At 56.0% G+C, this 16,779-nt stretch overlaps 1 protein-coding gene across 5 annotated transcripts in view; it reads right to left on the bottom strand.

Moving 5' to 3' along the window:
* IMPDH1 (inosine monophosphate dehydrogenase 1) overlaps nt 1-16,666 on the bottom strand; it is an 18,733-nt gene extending 2,067 nt beyond the window's left edge. Inside the window, exons 1-15 of one of the 5 annotated variants that reach the window (XM_017896266.1) lie at nt 16,416-16,666; nt 15,948-16,025; nt 12,465-12,563; nt 10,417-10,465; nt 7,457-7,558; nt 7,261-7,335; nt 6,776-6,982; nt 6,538-6,625; nt 4,834-5,033; nt 3,351-3,441; nt 3,014-3,109; nt 1,542-1,685; nt 1,302-1,446; nt 867-1,010; nt 689-772 (exon numbers count right to left, since the gene is read on the bottom strand). In XM_017896266.1, coding sequence (XP_017751755.1) covers nt 689-772; nt 867-1,010; nt 1,302-1,446; nt 1,542-1,685; nt 3,014-3,109; nt 3,351-3,441; nt 4,834-5,033; nt 6,538-6,625; nt 6,776-6,982; nt 7,261-7,335; nt 7,457-7,558; nt 10,417-10,465; nt 12,465-12,563; nt 15,948-16,025; nt 16,416-16,561 — 1,748 coding nt within the window. In that variant the 5' untranslated portion in view covers nt 16,562-16,666. Of the gene's footprint in view, nt 1-688; nt 773-866; nt 1,011-1,301; nt 1,447-1,541; nt 1,686-3,013; nt 3,110-3,350; nt 3,442-4,833; nt 5,034-6,537; nt 6,626-6,775; nt 6,983-7,260; nt 7,336-7,456; nt 7,559-10,416; nt 10,466-10,862; nt 12,427-12,464; nt 12,564-15,947; nt 16,026-16,415 lie in introns of those variants that run through there. The other 4 variants (XM_017896270.1, XM_017896268.1, XM_017896269.1 and 1 more) reach the window with 4 other exon arrangements.
* Between the last annotated feature and the right edge of the window lie 113 nt (nt 16,667-16,779).

Here is a 16,779-nt window from a genome sequence, read left to right as displayed (position 1 = left end):
CTATACCCCAGCACCGTTCCACCCCCTGCCACTACCCACCCCCACCTCCAGCCCAGGTCCCACCCAGACTGCCCCTGCTCTACTCTACGCTTGGCCCGGGCAGCGCGTTTACTTACACGGCAGAAAGGTATAGCTACGGAAGGGTGGGGCGGAAAGAGACACAGGTTAGACGCCCGCTGATGCCTGGGGACAGGGCTCCTGACCAGGGTGGGGCGCATGCCTGCAACTACTGCTGCCAACGGAACTGCTGCCAACGAGCACTGCCCCCACCCACAGTTGCCCCAGCGCTGACCCTGGCATCTGTCTCTCTGCCCTTGTCCCCGCCAGAGGGGTCACACCCGCATCTTCTGCCTGGCTGCCTGGTGCCACCACCAGCCCCTGCCACCAGCCACCAAGCTTCCTGAGCAAGCAAGGGCTGGGAGTCCAGGTATAGTGAGTGGCCACACCTCCTGTGCCCTGCTTGGAAGAGGCCCGAGGGAAGGGGAGGGCCTGCTTGCATGGGAGCTAAAGGATGAGGAACAGGGTGTCTGGGCCCTGGAGGAGAGGGTGAGGGGCCATCCTGCAGCAGCATCTGTCCCTGCTGCAGGTGGTCCATGGGGTCCCTCAACCTCAGCTTGGCCTCAGAACCCTGGCCCCACCTGCCCAACCCACTGCCTGCAGGTGTCAACGAGGAGGCCATCACACTTACGAGTGCAGGCCATGGACGCCACCCTCGATCTGCGCCGACATGGTCCGCTTCTCAAACTTGAGCTCTCCTGAGTACATCATGGACCTAGGAAGCAGGTAGGTGGAGCGGGTCAGGGCCACCACGGGTGGAGAAGAGCGAGAGAAAGGAAGCAGGAGCCACCCCCAGTCTCAGCACTCACCGAAGGACAGACAGGCTGCGGGCCCCGATATCCTGGCAGCCGTGTTGGATGCCCGCTATGAGGTAGGGCACAAATTTCTGAATGGACCCTTTGTCCTGGATGGAGCCCGAGACACCCTGTGCGATCTTCACCTTATCCCCCTCGCTGTGTGGAGGGTGGAAGACTGAGCCCAGCAGCTTGAAGCTCAAAGGACCCCACCCCACCTCTTAAGGGCACAAAGGGGATACCGCCCAGGAAGGTCCCCCAAGCCACCCCTCGCTGGGCTCTGAGTCAGGTGGCCCAGGGACAGATCCTATGTCTGCTACTTATGCCCTGTGCCTCAGTTTCCAGAACCACCATATGAGGACTGGCTGCCATCTGGGGAAGTCGGTGGCATGAGCAGGCCCTGAAGGGTTGTGGGCTGATCTGCCCAGGTGGGGCCCAGGGTCAGGGAACCTGAAGTATCGTTTCTGGCTGCTGCTGCTCTTCTCCATGGCATCCAGTGAGCCCATGCCCCGGTACTTCTTGAGCCGCACCCCGTCTGAGAAGAAGTATTCGCCAGGGGCCTCCGTGGTGGCAGCCAGCAGGGAGCCCATCATCACTACAGTGGGCAAGGGATTAGTGCCTCCAGCCCACGAGTGCCCCACCTGGCTTTCAGCCCTCGCCTGCCCAATCCCCAACACATTTTCCCCTCACCTGTGGAGGCGCCAAGGGCCAGGGCCTTGACCACGTGCCCCACGGTCTGGATGCCGCCATCAGCTATGATGGGCACACCAAAGCGCCGGGCATACTCAGCCACCTTGTACACAGCAGTGCCCTGGGGCCGACCACAGGCCATCACTGGGGGAGGGTGGGGTGCACAAGGCAGAGAAGAGTCAACAGCAACTCTGGGGCCACGCACGGGGCCAGGATAGCTCTTCCTCCTGTGCACTACCTCTAGTCGGGAAAAGGGACATGGCTGGATGGTGTTTCTGAGGCATAACACAGGTGCTGGCAAATACCACCAGGATGAGTGTCACTCCAGGGATCTTGGCCATCCCACCCCTAAGAGCATGACAGGGGATTCCGATGGGGCATCAGAAGTGGCCTTCAGAGCCCAATGCCCCCAGATGGGTGGCCACAGCCTCACCTGCTCTCAAGGCACAAGTTCCCCCTCAAGGCTTTCATTTGCAAAAACTGTTACCAGGGTTAGGTACTACGGTCCCCTTTGGGATCCTGGTTTGCATTTCTTCAAGTCTAAGTGTCCAAGGTCCTTCAGTGTTAGGTTTTAGATGGGGACTGTAAGGACCAGCACCTATCTCGGGACAGACGCAAAGCTGGATAAACCAGAGATGGTGCCTCATTTGTTTTGTCCCTACTCTACCTCAAGGCTTTGAACAGTACCTGAGACAAGTAGGTGCCTAATGAATATTTGTTAAGTGGGTGACAGAGGGCCCTCATTTCACCAGCTAAGGTAGCCAGCTAAGGCGAAGGGCACAAACCTAAATAGCAGAGGCTCTGAACACCAAAAGGGAGAGCTGTATGGGCCAGGAAAGGCCAAATGCATCACTCCGTGTTTTGGAGAAATGGCCCTCACAGGAGGGGCTGGGTACATCTCCTCAGGCCAAGCTAGGACCCCAGTCTTCCAGGCAGCTACCCCACAAGTCAGACACCAGCCTCCAGGGAATACCTCAATAACCACATGGGGGACACATGTCAGGGTCCCCCTTTCCCACTTCATGTTCAGAAACCCACCCTGCAGAAGGGCTTTGTAATTGGGTGGAACTCCCCACTCCCCAACCACATACATGGTGAAGTGGGTGCATAATATATCCTTATATATTCAAGGACACGTCGTCTCTGTGTCTTAAATATCTGCCTTGTCACAAATCAAATCCAAACCCTGAGGTTCCAACAAGCCCCTTGGACAGTCACACCAGCCCCAGGCCCCAAGCCCCAGGCGGAGCCCCCTTGACCGCACTCTGAGAAGCAGGCTGGAGCTCTTGTGTCCTGCTTACATCTGCCTTCCCCTAAGTCAGTGGGCCCGACGGGGTGCGGCCCATGCCTGGGTCACCGCGGAGCCCACCATGGCAGAACGGGGCCTGGCAGAGAGAGTACTTGATATGCATCTGGGGAGCAAAGGCGAGGACCCCGGGCCAGCGGGCACTCGCTCACCTCCTGACACCCACCTTCCTGGGTGATGCAGATGGAGCCGCAGCCCATGCCCACGCGCAGCCCGTCCACACCAGCATCAATCAGGTTCTTGGCCTGGGCTGCTGTCACCACTAGGGGTGGGGGTGGGGATGGGGCAGAGGAACAATGTGAGGATGGGATGCCCTTGCCTGCCCAACGGCTTCTTGGGACCCCAGTCTAGCACCCCCAACCTCCCTATGGTGACCAAAGCCCATCATGCTTCCTGCCACCCATGCCAGGAGCCATACCATCACCTAGGGATGCTGAAGGACAGAAAAAGGTTTCTCAGTGGAGCGGCAGGAACAGGGGGGTGAGAGGCAACCCCGCACTCACCGTTCCCCCCAATCACCTGGAGGTGGGGGTACTTCTGTTTGATGTAATGCACCATGGCAATCTGATACACTGAATTCCCTTGGGACGAGTCCTGTGAGAAAGGAAGGAAGAGCTTGTGCTTAGACAGCTGAGGACGCTCAAGGCAGGAGGGAGAGCCTGAGCGGATGAACCCCTCAAATCCTGTGAAAACTGTTACGAGAATGCTCTTTCCTTCTGTTTTTTTGTTTTTGTTTTTGTTTTTTTCTGGAAATTCACTTGACAACTCTCAGTCAATTCTCAAAGGGGACTGCTTTCCTGAAAGGTTAACCACCACTAATGCAGTCTTGGAGTAGATAAGGCCTTTCCTATCCATTGTACAGACTGATCCTTAAAGCAAGGAGACACTGCCTGGAGCTGTATCCTGTTCCCACCAACTCACTAACCAAATGAAATGACTTAACTTATTTAAGCCTGTTTCTTCATCTGAAAATGGAATGGCAGTTGTCCCTCAAGGGGCTGATATACATAAAGGTCTTGACGCAGTGGCTGGCAAACAGGCAGTTCTCAGTGAACATGAGCTAAATTACTAGGGTCAACTTATCAGCCAAGAAGGCCCTCAGAGGGCCTTTGTTTGCAGTCTGTTGTGAGCTGTGAGAGGGTGCCAGTGACCCTCCTAATTTCTCTTCCTCCTAGTCACAGAATACAGATAAATCTAGATGCATGGTCCAGATCACTCAAAAGGAATCAATAAGCCTTTATCCTTATTCTACCTCCCTTTATTGGGGGTGGGGGGGGTCTTGATTTGCAATTGTTGCTTGCAGCAATTTGTCTATTTTATTTTTTTTAAAGATTCGGTGGGTATATGTGTTTGTTGCTTAAATGGGCATACTGCATACTGGTGAGAATTGGGTTTCAAGTGTACCTAATACCCACATATCGAAAACTGTGTCTGATAGGCAATTTTTTGTTCCCCTCCCACTCTCTCCCATGTTAGAGTCCCCAGCATCTATTATTTCCATCTTTATGAACACGTGTACCCACTGTTTAGTCCCTACTTATAAGTGAGGGCCTGTAGTATTTGGTTTTCTGCTTTGGAGTTAGTTCACTAAGGATAATGGTTTCTAGCTCTGTCCATGCTGCTGCAAAAGACAGGATTTCATTCTTTCTTACGGCTGTGCCATTGGAAAATTTTAACTTGTTTGTTTTCTTTCTTTGTATCTCAGATGATACAAACCATTGTTTGCTTTTTGAGATAGGGTCTTGTTCTGTCCCCAGGGCTGGAGTGCAGTGGCACGATCCTAGCACACTATGACCTTGGACCCCTGAGCTCAGGAGATCCTGCTGCCACCCTCCTAATTCTAACACCAGGGAGCACTCGGAAGCAGAGAGGAAGAGTAGCAAGGGAGGGGCACAGGTTTAATCAGAGGTGAACCTGGGTCCTCATAGACCTCCACTCTGCTGAACCACCCAAACACCTCCCCCACAACCTAGGCAGGGGCCTCACCAAGACTATGACGTCGACGCCCGCCTGGGTGAGCAGGTCCAGGCGGTATTTGTCATCCTCACGGGTGCCCACAGCTGCCCCGCAGAGCAGCTGCTTGTGGGAATCCTTGGAGGCCAGAGGGTAGTCTCGGTTCTTCTTCAGGTCAGTGCGGGCGATGATGGCCACCAGCTCATCACGATCATTGACGATAGGCAGCTTCCCTGACAAGGAATGCAGGGGTGAAATGAAGCAGGTTTGGTGGGGAGAAGTTTGAGAGATGTTCAGGAGGGTGAAGATGAAAGTGGGCAACGCCAGAGATTCCACTGAAGTACCCCAGCCAGCCACTAGGTGACAGCACCCCCCAGGAAGTGTTCCTAGGGACCTAGACCGCTTCCCAAGGAACAGGGAGCAAAGAAACCTCTCAGCCCAGGAGGTTCCTGGGGTCTGTGGATGGGCATCCCCATGGACTGGGATGGGCAGCCCCTGAGCACTGGCAGCCTTTCACCTGCTGGGTCACAGTGGCCGAAATCTCCTAGCCAGGAGTGATGCTGTCCTGTAGGGAGAAGTATGTGCCCTGTCCAATACAAACACCAAAGAACCCTCCACTATGGACCAGGGAAGCATTTCCCAGTATAGCCAACAGGGACCTGGTGAATATTTAATTTTTCCTTTTTTTTTTCTAAGGAGCCAAGGTTGGTCGGGCGTGGTGGCTCACAGCTTCCTCACTTTGGGAGGCTGAAGTAGGTGGATCACTTGAGGCCAGGAGTTCAAGAACAGCCTGGCCAATATGGTGAAACTCCATTTCTACTAAAAATACAAAAAAATTAGCTGGGTATGTTGGTGTGCTCCTGTTGTCCCAACTACTCAGGAGGCTGAGGCAGGAGAATTGCTTGAATCCAGGAGGCGGAGATTACAGTGAGCCGAGATCACACCACTACACTCCAGCCTGGATGAGAGAGCAAGACTCCATCTCAAAAATAAATAAATAAATAGCTAGCCAAAGTTGTAGCCAGGCACAGTGGCTCATGCCTGTAATCCCAGCACTTTGGGAGGCCAAGGAGAGCAGATCGCTTGAGGCCGGGAGTTCAAGACCAGCCTGGCCAACATGGTGAAACCCCATCTCTACTAAAAATACAAGCAAACAAATAAATAAACAAATAAGCTGGTGTAGTAGCACACATCTGTAATCCTAGCTACTCAGAAGGCTGAGGCATGAGAATCGCTTGAACCCAGGAGGCAAGGGTTGCAATGAGCTGAGATTGTGCCACTGCACTCCAGCCTGAGTGACAAAGTGAGACTCTGTCTCAAAAAAAAGCTAAAGTTGTTTCTAGCTAGCAAATATAGAAACAGCTCCAGTGTCAAATAAATTTAACTGCAGGACTTCTGAGATCCTTTCATAAGTGAATGTGCAATTCTTTACGTAAGATAGGGGATAGAGAAAGGAGTTATTGCTCAAGGTTTTAAGACCACAGAGGCTTTTCTTGGGATGAGCATCTCATAGGACTAGTTTTGGGAAACATACTGTGAAGATGCTGCATTAGGGACAAGCTTCCCTAAGCTAAGAGAAGGATGGCAGGAATTGTGCTCTGGCCTGCCTGAGGTTATTCAAACCTTCCCCAGGGCCCAGTCTCGTTGCTGGGATAACCTGCGAGGCTGTGAAAGAATAATGGGACTGTGGACAGGGAGTCAGGCTGGGGGTTGAGTTTTCAACTAGCTCCCTGGTACCTTTCTTGCTACGCTGTAGGATCTCATTTGCCTCTTTCAACGTCACACCTGCTGGAGCCACCACCAGCTCAATCCTTGGCGTCATCACCTGTGGGGCCAGGAACATTTGCCTGCAGGTTGGCAGGTGAGAGAGAAGGAGCCAGGCCTCCCTCTGGTCCCTGGTCACAGGCACCAGTCTGAGGCCCCAGCGTGAGGGTCCTCTCTGCACCCAGCCCTGCTTCCCCTGCCCTGCAGGTACCTCACTGAGGAGGGTGGTATGGTCCTTCTCAGCAAGAAAGTCGATGTCTCGGGAAGTGACGATGCCCACCAGCTTGCTGCCCATGGTGCCTGTCTCAGTGATGGGGATGCCAGAGAAGCCATGCCGCATCTTGGCCTCCAGCACATCGCCCACAGTATGCGAGGGGCTCAGCACCACAGGGTCCGTGATGAAGCCCTGTTCAAACTTCTGCAGGCAGAGATAGGGGGAGGAAAAGGCTGGAAGAAAGCCAGGGATGATGTCTAAGCTGGCCACAGGGAACAGAGGATGCGGCTATGCCGCAGAGAAGCCAGGACCCTCAGTGGGACGAGGAGCTAGTGGGAAAATGAGGGCTTGGCCCCACAGCTCCACTGAGAGGAAGGACACCCAGGGAGTGCAGCAGTACAGGGCTGGCAGGGGAGGCTGGGAGGGCCTCTGAGGTGGGGACTGTCAGGTGGCATCTTGCTGGGGACAGGCCTGGTACTTGCCTTGACCTTCCGCACCTCGTTGGCCTGGAACTCTGGGGTGCAGTTGTGGTGAATGAAACCAATACCTCCCATCAGCTGACATGGAAGGGAAGTGTGGTCAGAGTGAGGGCCCATCCCTCCCCAGCCCTGCCCCTCAGCACAGCCCACCATGCTCAGTTCCCGTGCCCGGGAGTCCCCATGCAGGTGCGTAACTCACAGCCATCGCAATGGCCATGTCAGCTTCTGTCACAGTGTCCATGGGGGAGGAGATCAGCGGCGTCTTCAGCGTGATCTTCCGGGTCAGGGCTGAGGTCAGGTCCTGAGGATGGAGGCAGAGCCCATGTGAAGTTTATCACCCACTGGACAAACACTCACTGAGCTCCTACATGCACCAGCACCAGGACAGTCCCTGGGGACATGGCAGTGAACAAGGTAGATGAGTTCCCTGCTCATCTAACAGAGCTTATGTTCTACTTGGAAAGAAAGATGACAGACACAGGACACATGCTCAAGATGACTTCCGTCACGATGAAGGCTGCAGAGAAAAACAAGAAGGCAAGCGACCACCAGCAACAAGGTGACTGGGGAAAGCCTCTTTCCTGGGAAGTGACGGGTGGGAGCCGATCAAGTAGAAGTCAGAAGGGCTGTCACTCGGCTAAGAGGGCTGGGTGCAAACCCGCCTCAGAGTCCAATTCTTTTGGAGGCACATTTAAGAAAGAAAAAGAAGGCCAGGGGAGTGGAGGGAAGGGAGAGGTGGGAAGAAGGCAGGGGCAGCATGTATGGCCATGAAGACCATGGAGAGAAGCTCAGATTCGATTCGGACAGAAGCCCCTGGTCTCGACAGAGAAATGATCTGATTTATGTTTCAAAAAGGTCACTCAGGCTCTGAGGTGGAGAATGGATTCTGGGTGACAAGGGCTGAGGTCAGAGGAGGCATGGAAAAGAGTCTTTTAGGCATCCAGGAAAGCAAGCAACTAACAGTCTAGAGTTCAGGAGAGCGGTCAGGATTGCAAGTGTCTATTTAAAAGCCACCTGCCCATGGAGGAAAGGCCAGAGCACATACGCCTCTGAGGGTCAGGCCAACAGTAGTAGATCCCAGCCCCCAAGACATTTGAGAAGACTTTGCTAGGTAATTTTTTTTTTTTTTTTTTTGAGACGGAGTCTCGCTCTGTCGCCCAGGCTGGAGTGCCGTGGCATGATCTCGGCTCACTGCAAGCTCTGTCTCCCAGGTTTACGCCATTCTCCTGCCTCAGCCTCCCGAGTAGCTGGGACTACAGGCGCCTGCCACCTTGTCTGGCTAGTTTTTGTTTTTTGTATTTTTTAGTAGAGACAGGGTTTCACCGTGTTAGCCAGGATAGTCTCAATCTCCTGACCTCGTGATCCGCCCGTCTCGGCCTCCCAAAGTGCTAGGATTACAGGCTTGAGCCACCACGCCCGGCCCCACTATGTAACCCTGGTTCAGACCTCTGGCCCCATAATCTAGAAAACACCATCTTCTCCTCTTTCATCATGCCACAGAAGGGCCACAGCCTTCCTGACAGAAGCCACAGGACAGGGAGACCCTTGCCAGCCAGACAGGTGTCCTTTATTTATTTATTTATTTTCTGAGATGGAGTCTCACTCTGTCACCCAGGCTGGAGTACAATGGTGCAATCTCGACTCACTGCAACCTCCACCTCCCAGGTTCAAGTGATTTTCCTGCCTCAGCCTCCCAAGTAGCTGAGATTACAGATGCCCGCCACAATGCCCAGTTAATTTTTGCATTTTTAGTAGGGATGGGGTTTCATCATGTTGGCCAGGCTGGTCTCAAACTCCTGATCTCAGGATATCCTCCTGCCTCAGCCTCTCAAAGTGCTGGGATTATAAGTGTGAGCCACCATGCCCGGCTGGTAGGGGTCTTTTCAATCCCTCTCTTCCTAGCAGCCAGCCCAGGGTCTGACACAAAGCCACAGTGCTCAGTAAACTCTGTTAAACTGAACAGCTGCACCAAGAAAGCTTCCTGGTTGTTGTCATAAGGGAAACAACCAGAATCATTTGAATTTCCCCCTGAAGATCTGTCTGGTTCAGCTCTGGCTACACACAGACTGGACATGAACTTCCCTCACATGTAATTGATCTAGGCACACTCAGGCCCTCTGGCCTTTCATGAGAATCAGACCAGAATAAATAGCAATAATAAGAGCAACAGAAAAGAAATGGGGTTTTTAATGTATATGAATTCATCATAGAGTCATGGTACTTTTTCTTGAAATGACTTACACCATCATCACTACCCACCTTGGCTTCTCTGAGTTTATCATATGTTAATTGTTCATTGATGAGCCCCTCTGGGAAAGCAAGACACTGTGTTTCCTTGTATTTATCCAAAATGCAACTCTTTCAAACCCTCTTGCCAGTTCTTGTACTTTGTGGATCAGTGAACAAGTCTGTCTATCGTTTTCAAATCTGTATAATTTGATTGGCTTCTATCATGTCCTTGTTCAGCATTCCAGACACAATCCAATCCTTATGGTCTCTAAAATAAGGAAGCCACTCCCAAACCCACCCCTTCCCGCTCCCAAGCCAGCCCCTTCCCAGGCCTCTTCTGAACCTGCCCCATAGGCTCTGCCACTGACAGAGAGCCACCCAGCCCTGGGCCGGGCCTCACTCAAGACACTCCTGTGTCCCCATAGCTGCCTCTGCCCCATCAGGTATAACCCTTTGATCTCTGCCAGTTTCTCTGGCAACGATAAAGGCTATATCCACCCATTCCAGCTGGGTGGAATCACCCCTGTAATCGCAGCATTTTGGGAAGCTAAGGCAGGCGGATCACTTGAGCTCAGGAGTTTGAGACCAGCCTGGCCAACATGGCAAAACCCCATCTCCACTAAAAATACAAAAATTATCAGGGGGTTTTGGCACGTGCCTGTAATCCCAGCTACTCAGGAGGCTGAGGCAGGAGAATCACTTAAATCTGGGAGGTGGAGGCTGTAGTGAGATGAGATCATACCACTGCACTCCAGCCTGGGTGACAGAGCAAGACTCTGTCTCAAAAAAAAAAAAAAAGGCGGGGAGAGGGCTATATTCTATCTACCTATTCCCAAGAAAAGTCTCTCCATGCCCTGCTCCTGAACAAGAAGTCAGCCTCTTCCACCACACACACGGCCCCCTCCCCTTGTCAAAGGAAGAGGTACTCACCACCTCATCAGCTATGAAGTCAATGAATCCTGGGAGAATCAGGAAGTCGCTGTGAAGACAGAGAAGTGAGTATTTACTAGTGGGGAGGGCAGCCCCAAAGGGGCAGAGACTGCCATGCCAGAGGAGGCAGCAGGGGTGCATAGAAAAGCCTAGGGGAGCAGAGGCTAGAGCCCCCTCATCCTACTGCCCCATCAGGGCAGTTCCCACCTCATGCCCCCCACTAGAGTCTGGCAGACTCCAGCCCCAAGAGCTAGAGCCAAAGATAGTGGAAGGTCTGCTGGGGCGCCATCAAGGCAATAGGCCCAAAATATCCATTGCCTTCAGGTCTCAGAGTTTGTCAAGCAACACAGAAGTTCCCATATCGCCACACACAGCAGACAGAGCCTGACTTTGAAAACTTCTCAATCTTGATGGGGAGAGAAAATAAGTAAACACAGGGAACAAACCTGAGAACAATTTTGTGGTGCAACACAGCATGAATATGACCCAGCACAGGACATGCTGCACACCCCGGTGCCTGGGCTGCTGAGTCACACAGGGCTCGGAACAGCATGGAGAGACCCCAGGGGGCTGAGTGCAGGGCATGTTCTGACAGAGCAGAACAGAAATGGCTGGGATGGGAAAGGGGAGGAAAGAGGCCTTAGAGGTGGGACCAGAACACTGGGGCCCCAGCCAAAGCAAGGCACTAGGGTGGGCCACAGTCACAGCAAACCCCAGAAGGTGAGTGTAGGCCTGCATGGGTATATCTAGATGCAGGGCCACAGCTCAGGGGCCCCAACCTGCTAAAATCACAGCAGGTCTTGAGAGACACGCCCAAAAGCAAATATCCCACACTTCAGGAACACTCTGAACTGAGCTAAGCAAAGCAGCAGGCATCCCTAGGGCAGGAAGGAAAAGCCACAGGGTGGAGGGGGAGTGGGTCATTAATCTGCCCTAAGGCCTAGAGAAACTCCTAGGCGTTCCCCTAGGGAGTTCTCCTAGAAGACTTCAGTGACAACTGTATCAAAGGTAGGCTCTCAATCTCATCACCAAAGACAACCAAAGAAACAAAGAATTTTGGCTGCTCCCAGACTTTGGCAGCCCTTCTTCTGTATAGCAAGGAGGCCCCAGAAGAAATGCTGGAGTCTGGGCCTCGTAGTATTTTCTAGGTATTCTATACACCCGTCGCCTATGGGCAGGCAGGAGGAGACACTCCTCAGGAGTGCCTGGGTATCCTGGTGTTTAGGGAAACTGCTGGCCAAGCAGGAGTGCTTACAAGCCAGGGCAGGGCTGGCAGGAGACAAGGCAGGGATGCTCTTGACTGGCCAGCATCCCCACTCTGCCCCTTCTGATGCCTCTTCCTGGCAGGGGCACAGTCCTGCAGCCAGGACGCAGAGGTAGTGCCAGGCCTGCAGCAGGCAGGACAACTGGCCTAGGGCCCACGGCAAAGGCAAAGGAAGCCAGAGGCAGACGGGTAGGTCTGTGTCCTCCTCCAAAACCCCCTGTAGGGTGGGCTTAGGGGTGGCAGTCACAGAATAATTCGCACCTTGGGGGGGCACCAGTACCAACCTGTGGCAAGGAAGGGACACAATTGGAAAAAGCGCTGGACTGGACAGTTGGAAAATAAGCCACCCCAATCACCTGGCTGTGCCTCTCTTGGGGCCACGCGGAAGCAGCTGCTTAAGCTTGGTTCCAGGGACCCTCTGCCCTCGTGGTGAGGCTGGGAGGGGGAGTCCTGGACCAGCGGCTGGGAAAAGTCTCCCCATAACGTCCACATATCCAGTTCCCACACGCCCCACGGCCCCTCCATGCCCCTGAGAGGAGGAAGGGGGCAGGTCGAGCCCGGATTTGGCCAGAAACGGGTCAGGGCTCTGAGGGCCGCGGTGTCGCCGTGCCACGTCCGTCTGCTCCGGCGCGGGCCTCCTTCCTTCCCGTGCCCAGCCCCCAGCGCCCACAACAGGCACTCGCAACGGGCCGGGACCGCCGGGGGAGCCGCGCACGTGCAGGGCCGGCCCGGGGGTCGCGGCGCGTGGGTGCGCGCACCTAGGGGTACGAGCCCCCGCGCTTACTTGTAGGTGAGGCCGTCGGCGCTGGCGAAGAGCTGCTGCGCGGTGAGCCCGTCCTCGGGCACGTAGCCGGTGCCGCCGCTGATCAGGTAGTCCGCCATGCTGCCGCGAGACCCCGCGACCCGACATAAACACCCGCGCGGCCACCCCGCCCGCGTTGCCGCGCCCCGCCGCTGGCCCGCTGCTGCTACTGCTGACGCCGCCACCGCGGCCACAGCTGCTGCCGCGGGCCGGGCGGGCCGGGGGCGGGGGCTGCGGCAGCGCCCGGGGCGGGCCAGGGCGCGGCCGCCTCTGCCTCCCGCCCCTCGGGCCCTTTCGCCCCTCCGGCGGACGACCGCCGCATCCGCCCGCGCGCCGCACAAAGGGCCCAGCCGCCGCCGCGCGCACGCCCCCAGCCGCCTGCAGTGGCCCCACGACCCCGCCAGCCCGGACCGGCGAGGAGGTGTGGGGCCCGCGGGGGAGAGGACCAGGTCAGGCTGGGACACGCCCCCTCTGCCTCTACACGTCCATCCTCCCAGGACCCCCAGCAGAGGCCCCACCCCCCCTCCACCCCTGAGTGCTTCCTCAGCCTGGGCCACCCACCTTGCCCTTGTCCTCAGGGTACCTCTAACACGGTTCTGCCGTCCCCCAATCCCCCATACTATTCCCCGGACCCTGATCAAGGCCCGGAGCCCTGAGAAACTGGTCTGGGCTCCCAGCTCCCAGCACTAAGGACTCTGAGGTTGGACCGCTATGCCCCATCCCGACATCCTTCCTAGGGAGCGGGCATTCTTCACAATGACACTCCTTGACCTTTGGGTGGCCTTGGGACCCTCTGCAGTTTACAAAGCATTTTTCATAAATGATCACATTAACTCCACAATCTATTAATTGCCAAGTATTGGGTACCCACCCATTCCCTTGACAGAGGCAAAATCTATAGTTCGGAAAGGGAGGGAGAGGTACTGCTTCTGATTCATGACCCAGTGCTTCGGCTCATCGCCCTATCTCCAGCTGATAAAATGGTGTTGGTACCAGGGCTTTTAACCTCAGAGAGCAGTTTGTTATTTGGGAGGGTCCTGCGGTGGGAAGATGGAGGAGGATCATAAGCCTGGCTTACACATACAAATAAGGGTAGGGGCTAGGGAACTTCTGAAAAATCCCCAAAGCAGAAGTTGGTGGCCCTGGGTGCCCAGCAAGATCCAGATTTCTACATGCGGGCAGTGACTGGGTAGCAGATTGATTCACGTGGGGAAAGGTGGGGTGGCAGGAGGCAGATCCTTCCTTCTTATGGGACCAGAACTGCCAGTGCTCTTCCCTGACCAAGAGTAGGTCCCCCACCCACACTCCACAGCCTCCTCCCTGTATCCTCCTGTGGCTCCCACAGCTCACTTGGGGAGAAGAGAATAAGGTGGCGTGGGACACAATCCCCTCCCTGGCATGGTGGCTGGCTGTGGCCCTGGGAGGCTAGGTTTGTTTACCTCTCAGCAGTGTGATGGAAACTAAGCCCAGGGGAGGCTTGGCCTCCAAGCCACAAGGTTCCCTGGGATGTCCAACCTCCCCCATTGATGCCCCCGGGACCCTGCCAGGAAAACACAGACTGTTCCATCTGTGTGCAGAGCGGAGGCTGGGGCCAGCTTGCCAGCGATGCCTGGGAAGCACCTCTGAACCTTCAGCATTTACAGTCTCACGCGGGGAGCCCAGGCCACATGGGGGACCAGGGAAGAGTCCTGAGGAGAGCAGTGAGAACAGCCAGAGAAAGTGCCTGACCATTCAGAGCTGCTCTGGGGTACCTTTCTGGCCATAGAAGAACAGAGCTATCATGCCAACTGCAGCACAGAGCAGAGACCGGCCCAGTGGTCTCTCTGGGTCACTGGGTCACTAAGGGACCTGCTCTGGGTCACTGTCCCCTACAGTACGAGTCAGGAATGGCTAGAGTACTATTCAGGATTCAACCAGAGCTGGGGCCCAGGAGAGCAGCTGGATTTGACCATCTCAGGTGACCTGATTGTGACATCTGCCCCAGCCTTCTTAGAACTCTGGGACCCAAGGGAGGAGGCTGCCTGGCTGAGGCATGGGGAGGGTCACCTTCCCAGTGATTACAGACTTCATGGCCCCACTCCCCTCTCCTGCTCCCCTACGCGCCTCCCGCTTTGACCTGTGTTGGGCTCCTCATCACTCTAAGCTGCTGGGGCTCAGCCCTGGGTTAGGCTGTGCTTTTCCAGAGACTCCGCTAATCCATCCTCAACCCCCGCTCTCCTCCACCCTCTTCCTGATCTTCCCCAGCTGCTTCCTCCATGGGGAGGAGACACCGAGGCAACCAGTGGGCCTCCAAAGCCGAGGAAGGGCTGTTGTCCCCTGAGACCCCCACCTAGCAGCTGTGGGGATAGGAAGGCAGGTCCGAGTCCCTTCCTCAGGGTAGAGGGCAACAGTGCCCAACTGGGTACTAAGGTCCAGGCAGGGAGCCCCGAGGGCTCTCTCAGGCCTGGGGCTGTTTGAAGGAACAAGATTTCAAAATACTCTTGAGGGGAAGGTGGGGGAAGGGGAGAAAAGGTAATAACATTAGCACTGTTGAGCTGGGACGGGGGCATAGCCTGTCCAAGTTCAAGCCAGAGAGCAATAACACTGGATTCAAACCCAGGACTGCTCACGGAATCCTGTCCTGTTCCCACAGCTCCAGGTTGGCAAAGGCAGGTGGAGGTCTGGCCAGCAGGTTTTGAATCTCACTACACCACCTGGCTGGGGTTCAGGTTTACACAGCCTCTCTGAGCCCAAGTGCGGGCTGCGGGTCGGGTTGGGGGTGGGAGTAGGGATGACCCCTTGATGCAAAAGTGCAATCTGGAGAAAGGATGCACTCACATGGCTCCAGCCTGAGCTCTGAAACAATATGTTTGCAACCCCTGCTCTAACCAAGCACTGCCTCTGTCAAGCCCCAACTGGTTCTTTCAGCCCCTGTGGCCCCTCCCCATCACCCTGTGCCCTGAACTCCAGGAGCTGGATTTCTAAGATAGGAGAAAGGCTGGGGGTTGCCTAAGCCTGAGTCAATTCTAGAGAGGCAGTCTGCCGGCACAGGAGGGGCCTAACTCAGCAGCCCCACTGCCCAGGAGCCCCTTAAGCCGTTAAAAGTTCTTACATAAGTGACCAGCCCCTGGGCAGAGATGCCAGGCTAATTCCCCCAGACCACCCCCACCCAAACCCAGCTGCCAGGTCACCTCCCCAAGCTGCTGAACACCAGCAGATGGGCAGAGAAAGAAGTCCAAATCCTCTGGACCGGAAGGACAGTGGGATTGCATTTCAAGCTGCGATACAATCCAGAGATTAGCTGCTGTCTCCTTTTCAGCCAGTCCCCCTGGGGCCCAGCTCACTACCCTACTCTTCCTCCAGTGTCCCTCATTCCCCTACAGACCCCAGCATGGGGGCCTGAGTCTTTGGAGAGACCTTGAGGTGAGCTGCACTGGCAGCCTCATCAGATCTCAGTGTATGGTGAGGAGGGGAGAGTGTCCTCACCTAGCCCTGCGAAGGCGATCCATCTGGACACCAACACCTGCCAGTAAGACCACTGAAGATAGTTCTAGGAGGAAACAGCTAAGGAGGGGTAAGCCAAGTCGGACAGGACTCCAACCAGCACTGTTTGAACCCCAAGAGTTGGAGCCACCTGAAAGGGGTGTCTTCGGGTGTGTAGCGAGGTCCAATCTAAGGCTAAGATTTTAGGGAAGGTTTTTACGACCTGTTCCCTCTCCTCTGCTCCCCTGTGCAACGAAGCACCTAATCCTTCGCACAGTGCCCGTCTGCATCCCCCAACCAAAGCCGGGAGCGTGGCGTTTCGGGAAGTTAGAGGCTGAGGCGGTAAGAGGGGAAGGGTTTGTGGGGCTTGCCCCTCCCCTCCCCCGCAGCGTCGCCGGATTCCCGGAGCCGCCGCGCCCTCCTCGGCCGCCCGCCCCGGATGCGCCCCGTGCGCTCTGCCCTGGGCGTCACCTCTCAGGCTCGTAGCCGGCCTGCAGCAGTCGGGCGCTGTACCGCTGCGCCGCCGTCTCGTGTCCCGGGTGTTGCCGGGCTCCGGGCTCCGGAACAGCGGCGGCTCCGCCTCCCTGCAGCGGTGGCGGAGTGAGTGGCCCCTCCATGCGGAGGCCGCAGCTCAGGGCGGGCGGGAGCCTCTCCGCCTGGAGGCTCCCGGGGCCCCGGCTGGGCAGTGAGCGCAGCCCGGTCGGGTCGCGAGGAGGGGCGGGCCCGCCGGGGCGGGGCCTCGTGCCGGGGGCGGGGCAGGGGAATCCGGGAGTCAACTGGGCTCCGCCCTGGGCTCCCCGCTCTCCACGGCGCTGCTACGCAGATGCCTAGACTC

The sequence above is a fragment of the Rhinopithecus bieti genome, unplaced genomic scaffold (genome assembly GCF_001698545.2).
Source record: "Rhinopithecus bieti isolate Rb0 unplaced genomic scaffold, ASM169854v2 scaffold_26131, whole genome shotgun sequence".
NCBI classification, from domain to species: domain Eukaryota; kingdom Metazoa; phylum Chordata; class Mammalia; order Primates; family Cercopithecidae; genus Rhinopithecus; species Rhinopithecus bieti.
Note: the sequence above shows the minus strand (reverse complement) of the source record. Positions and strands in the feature narration are given on the sequence as shown.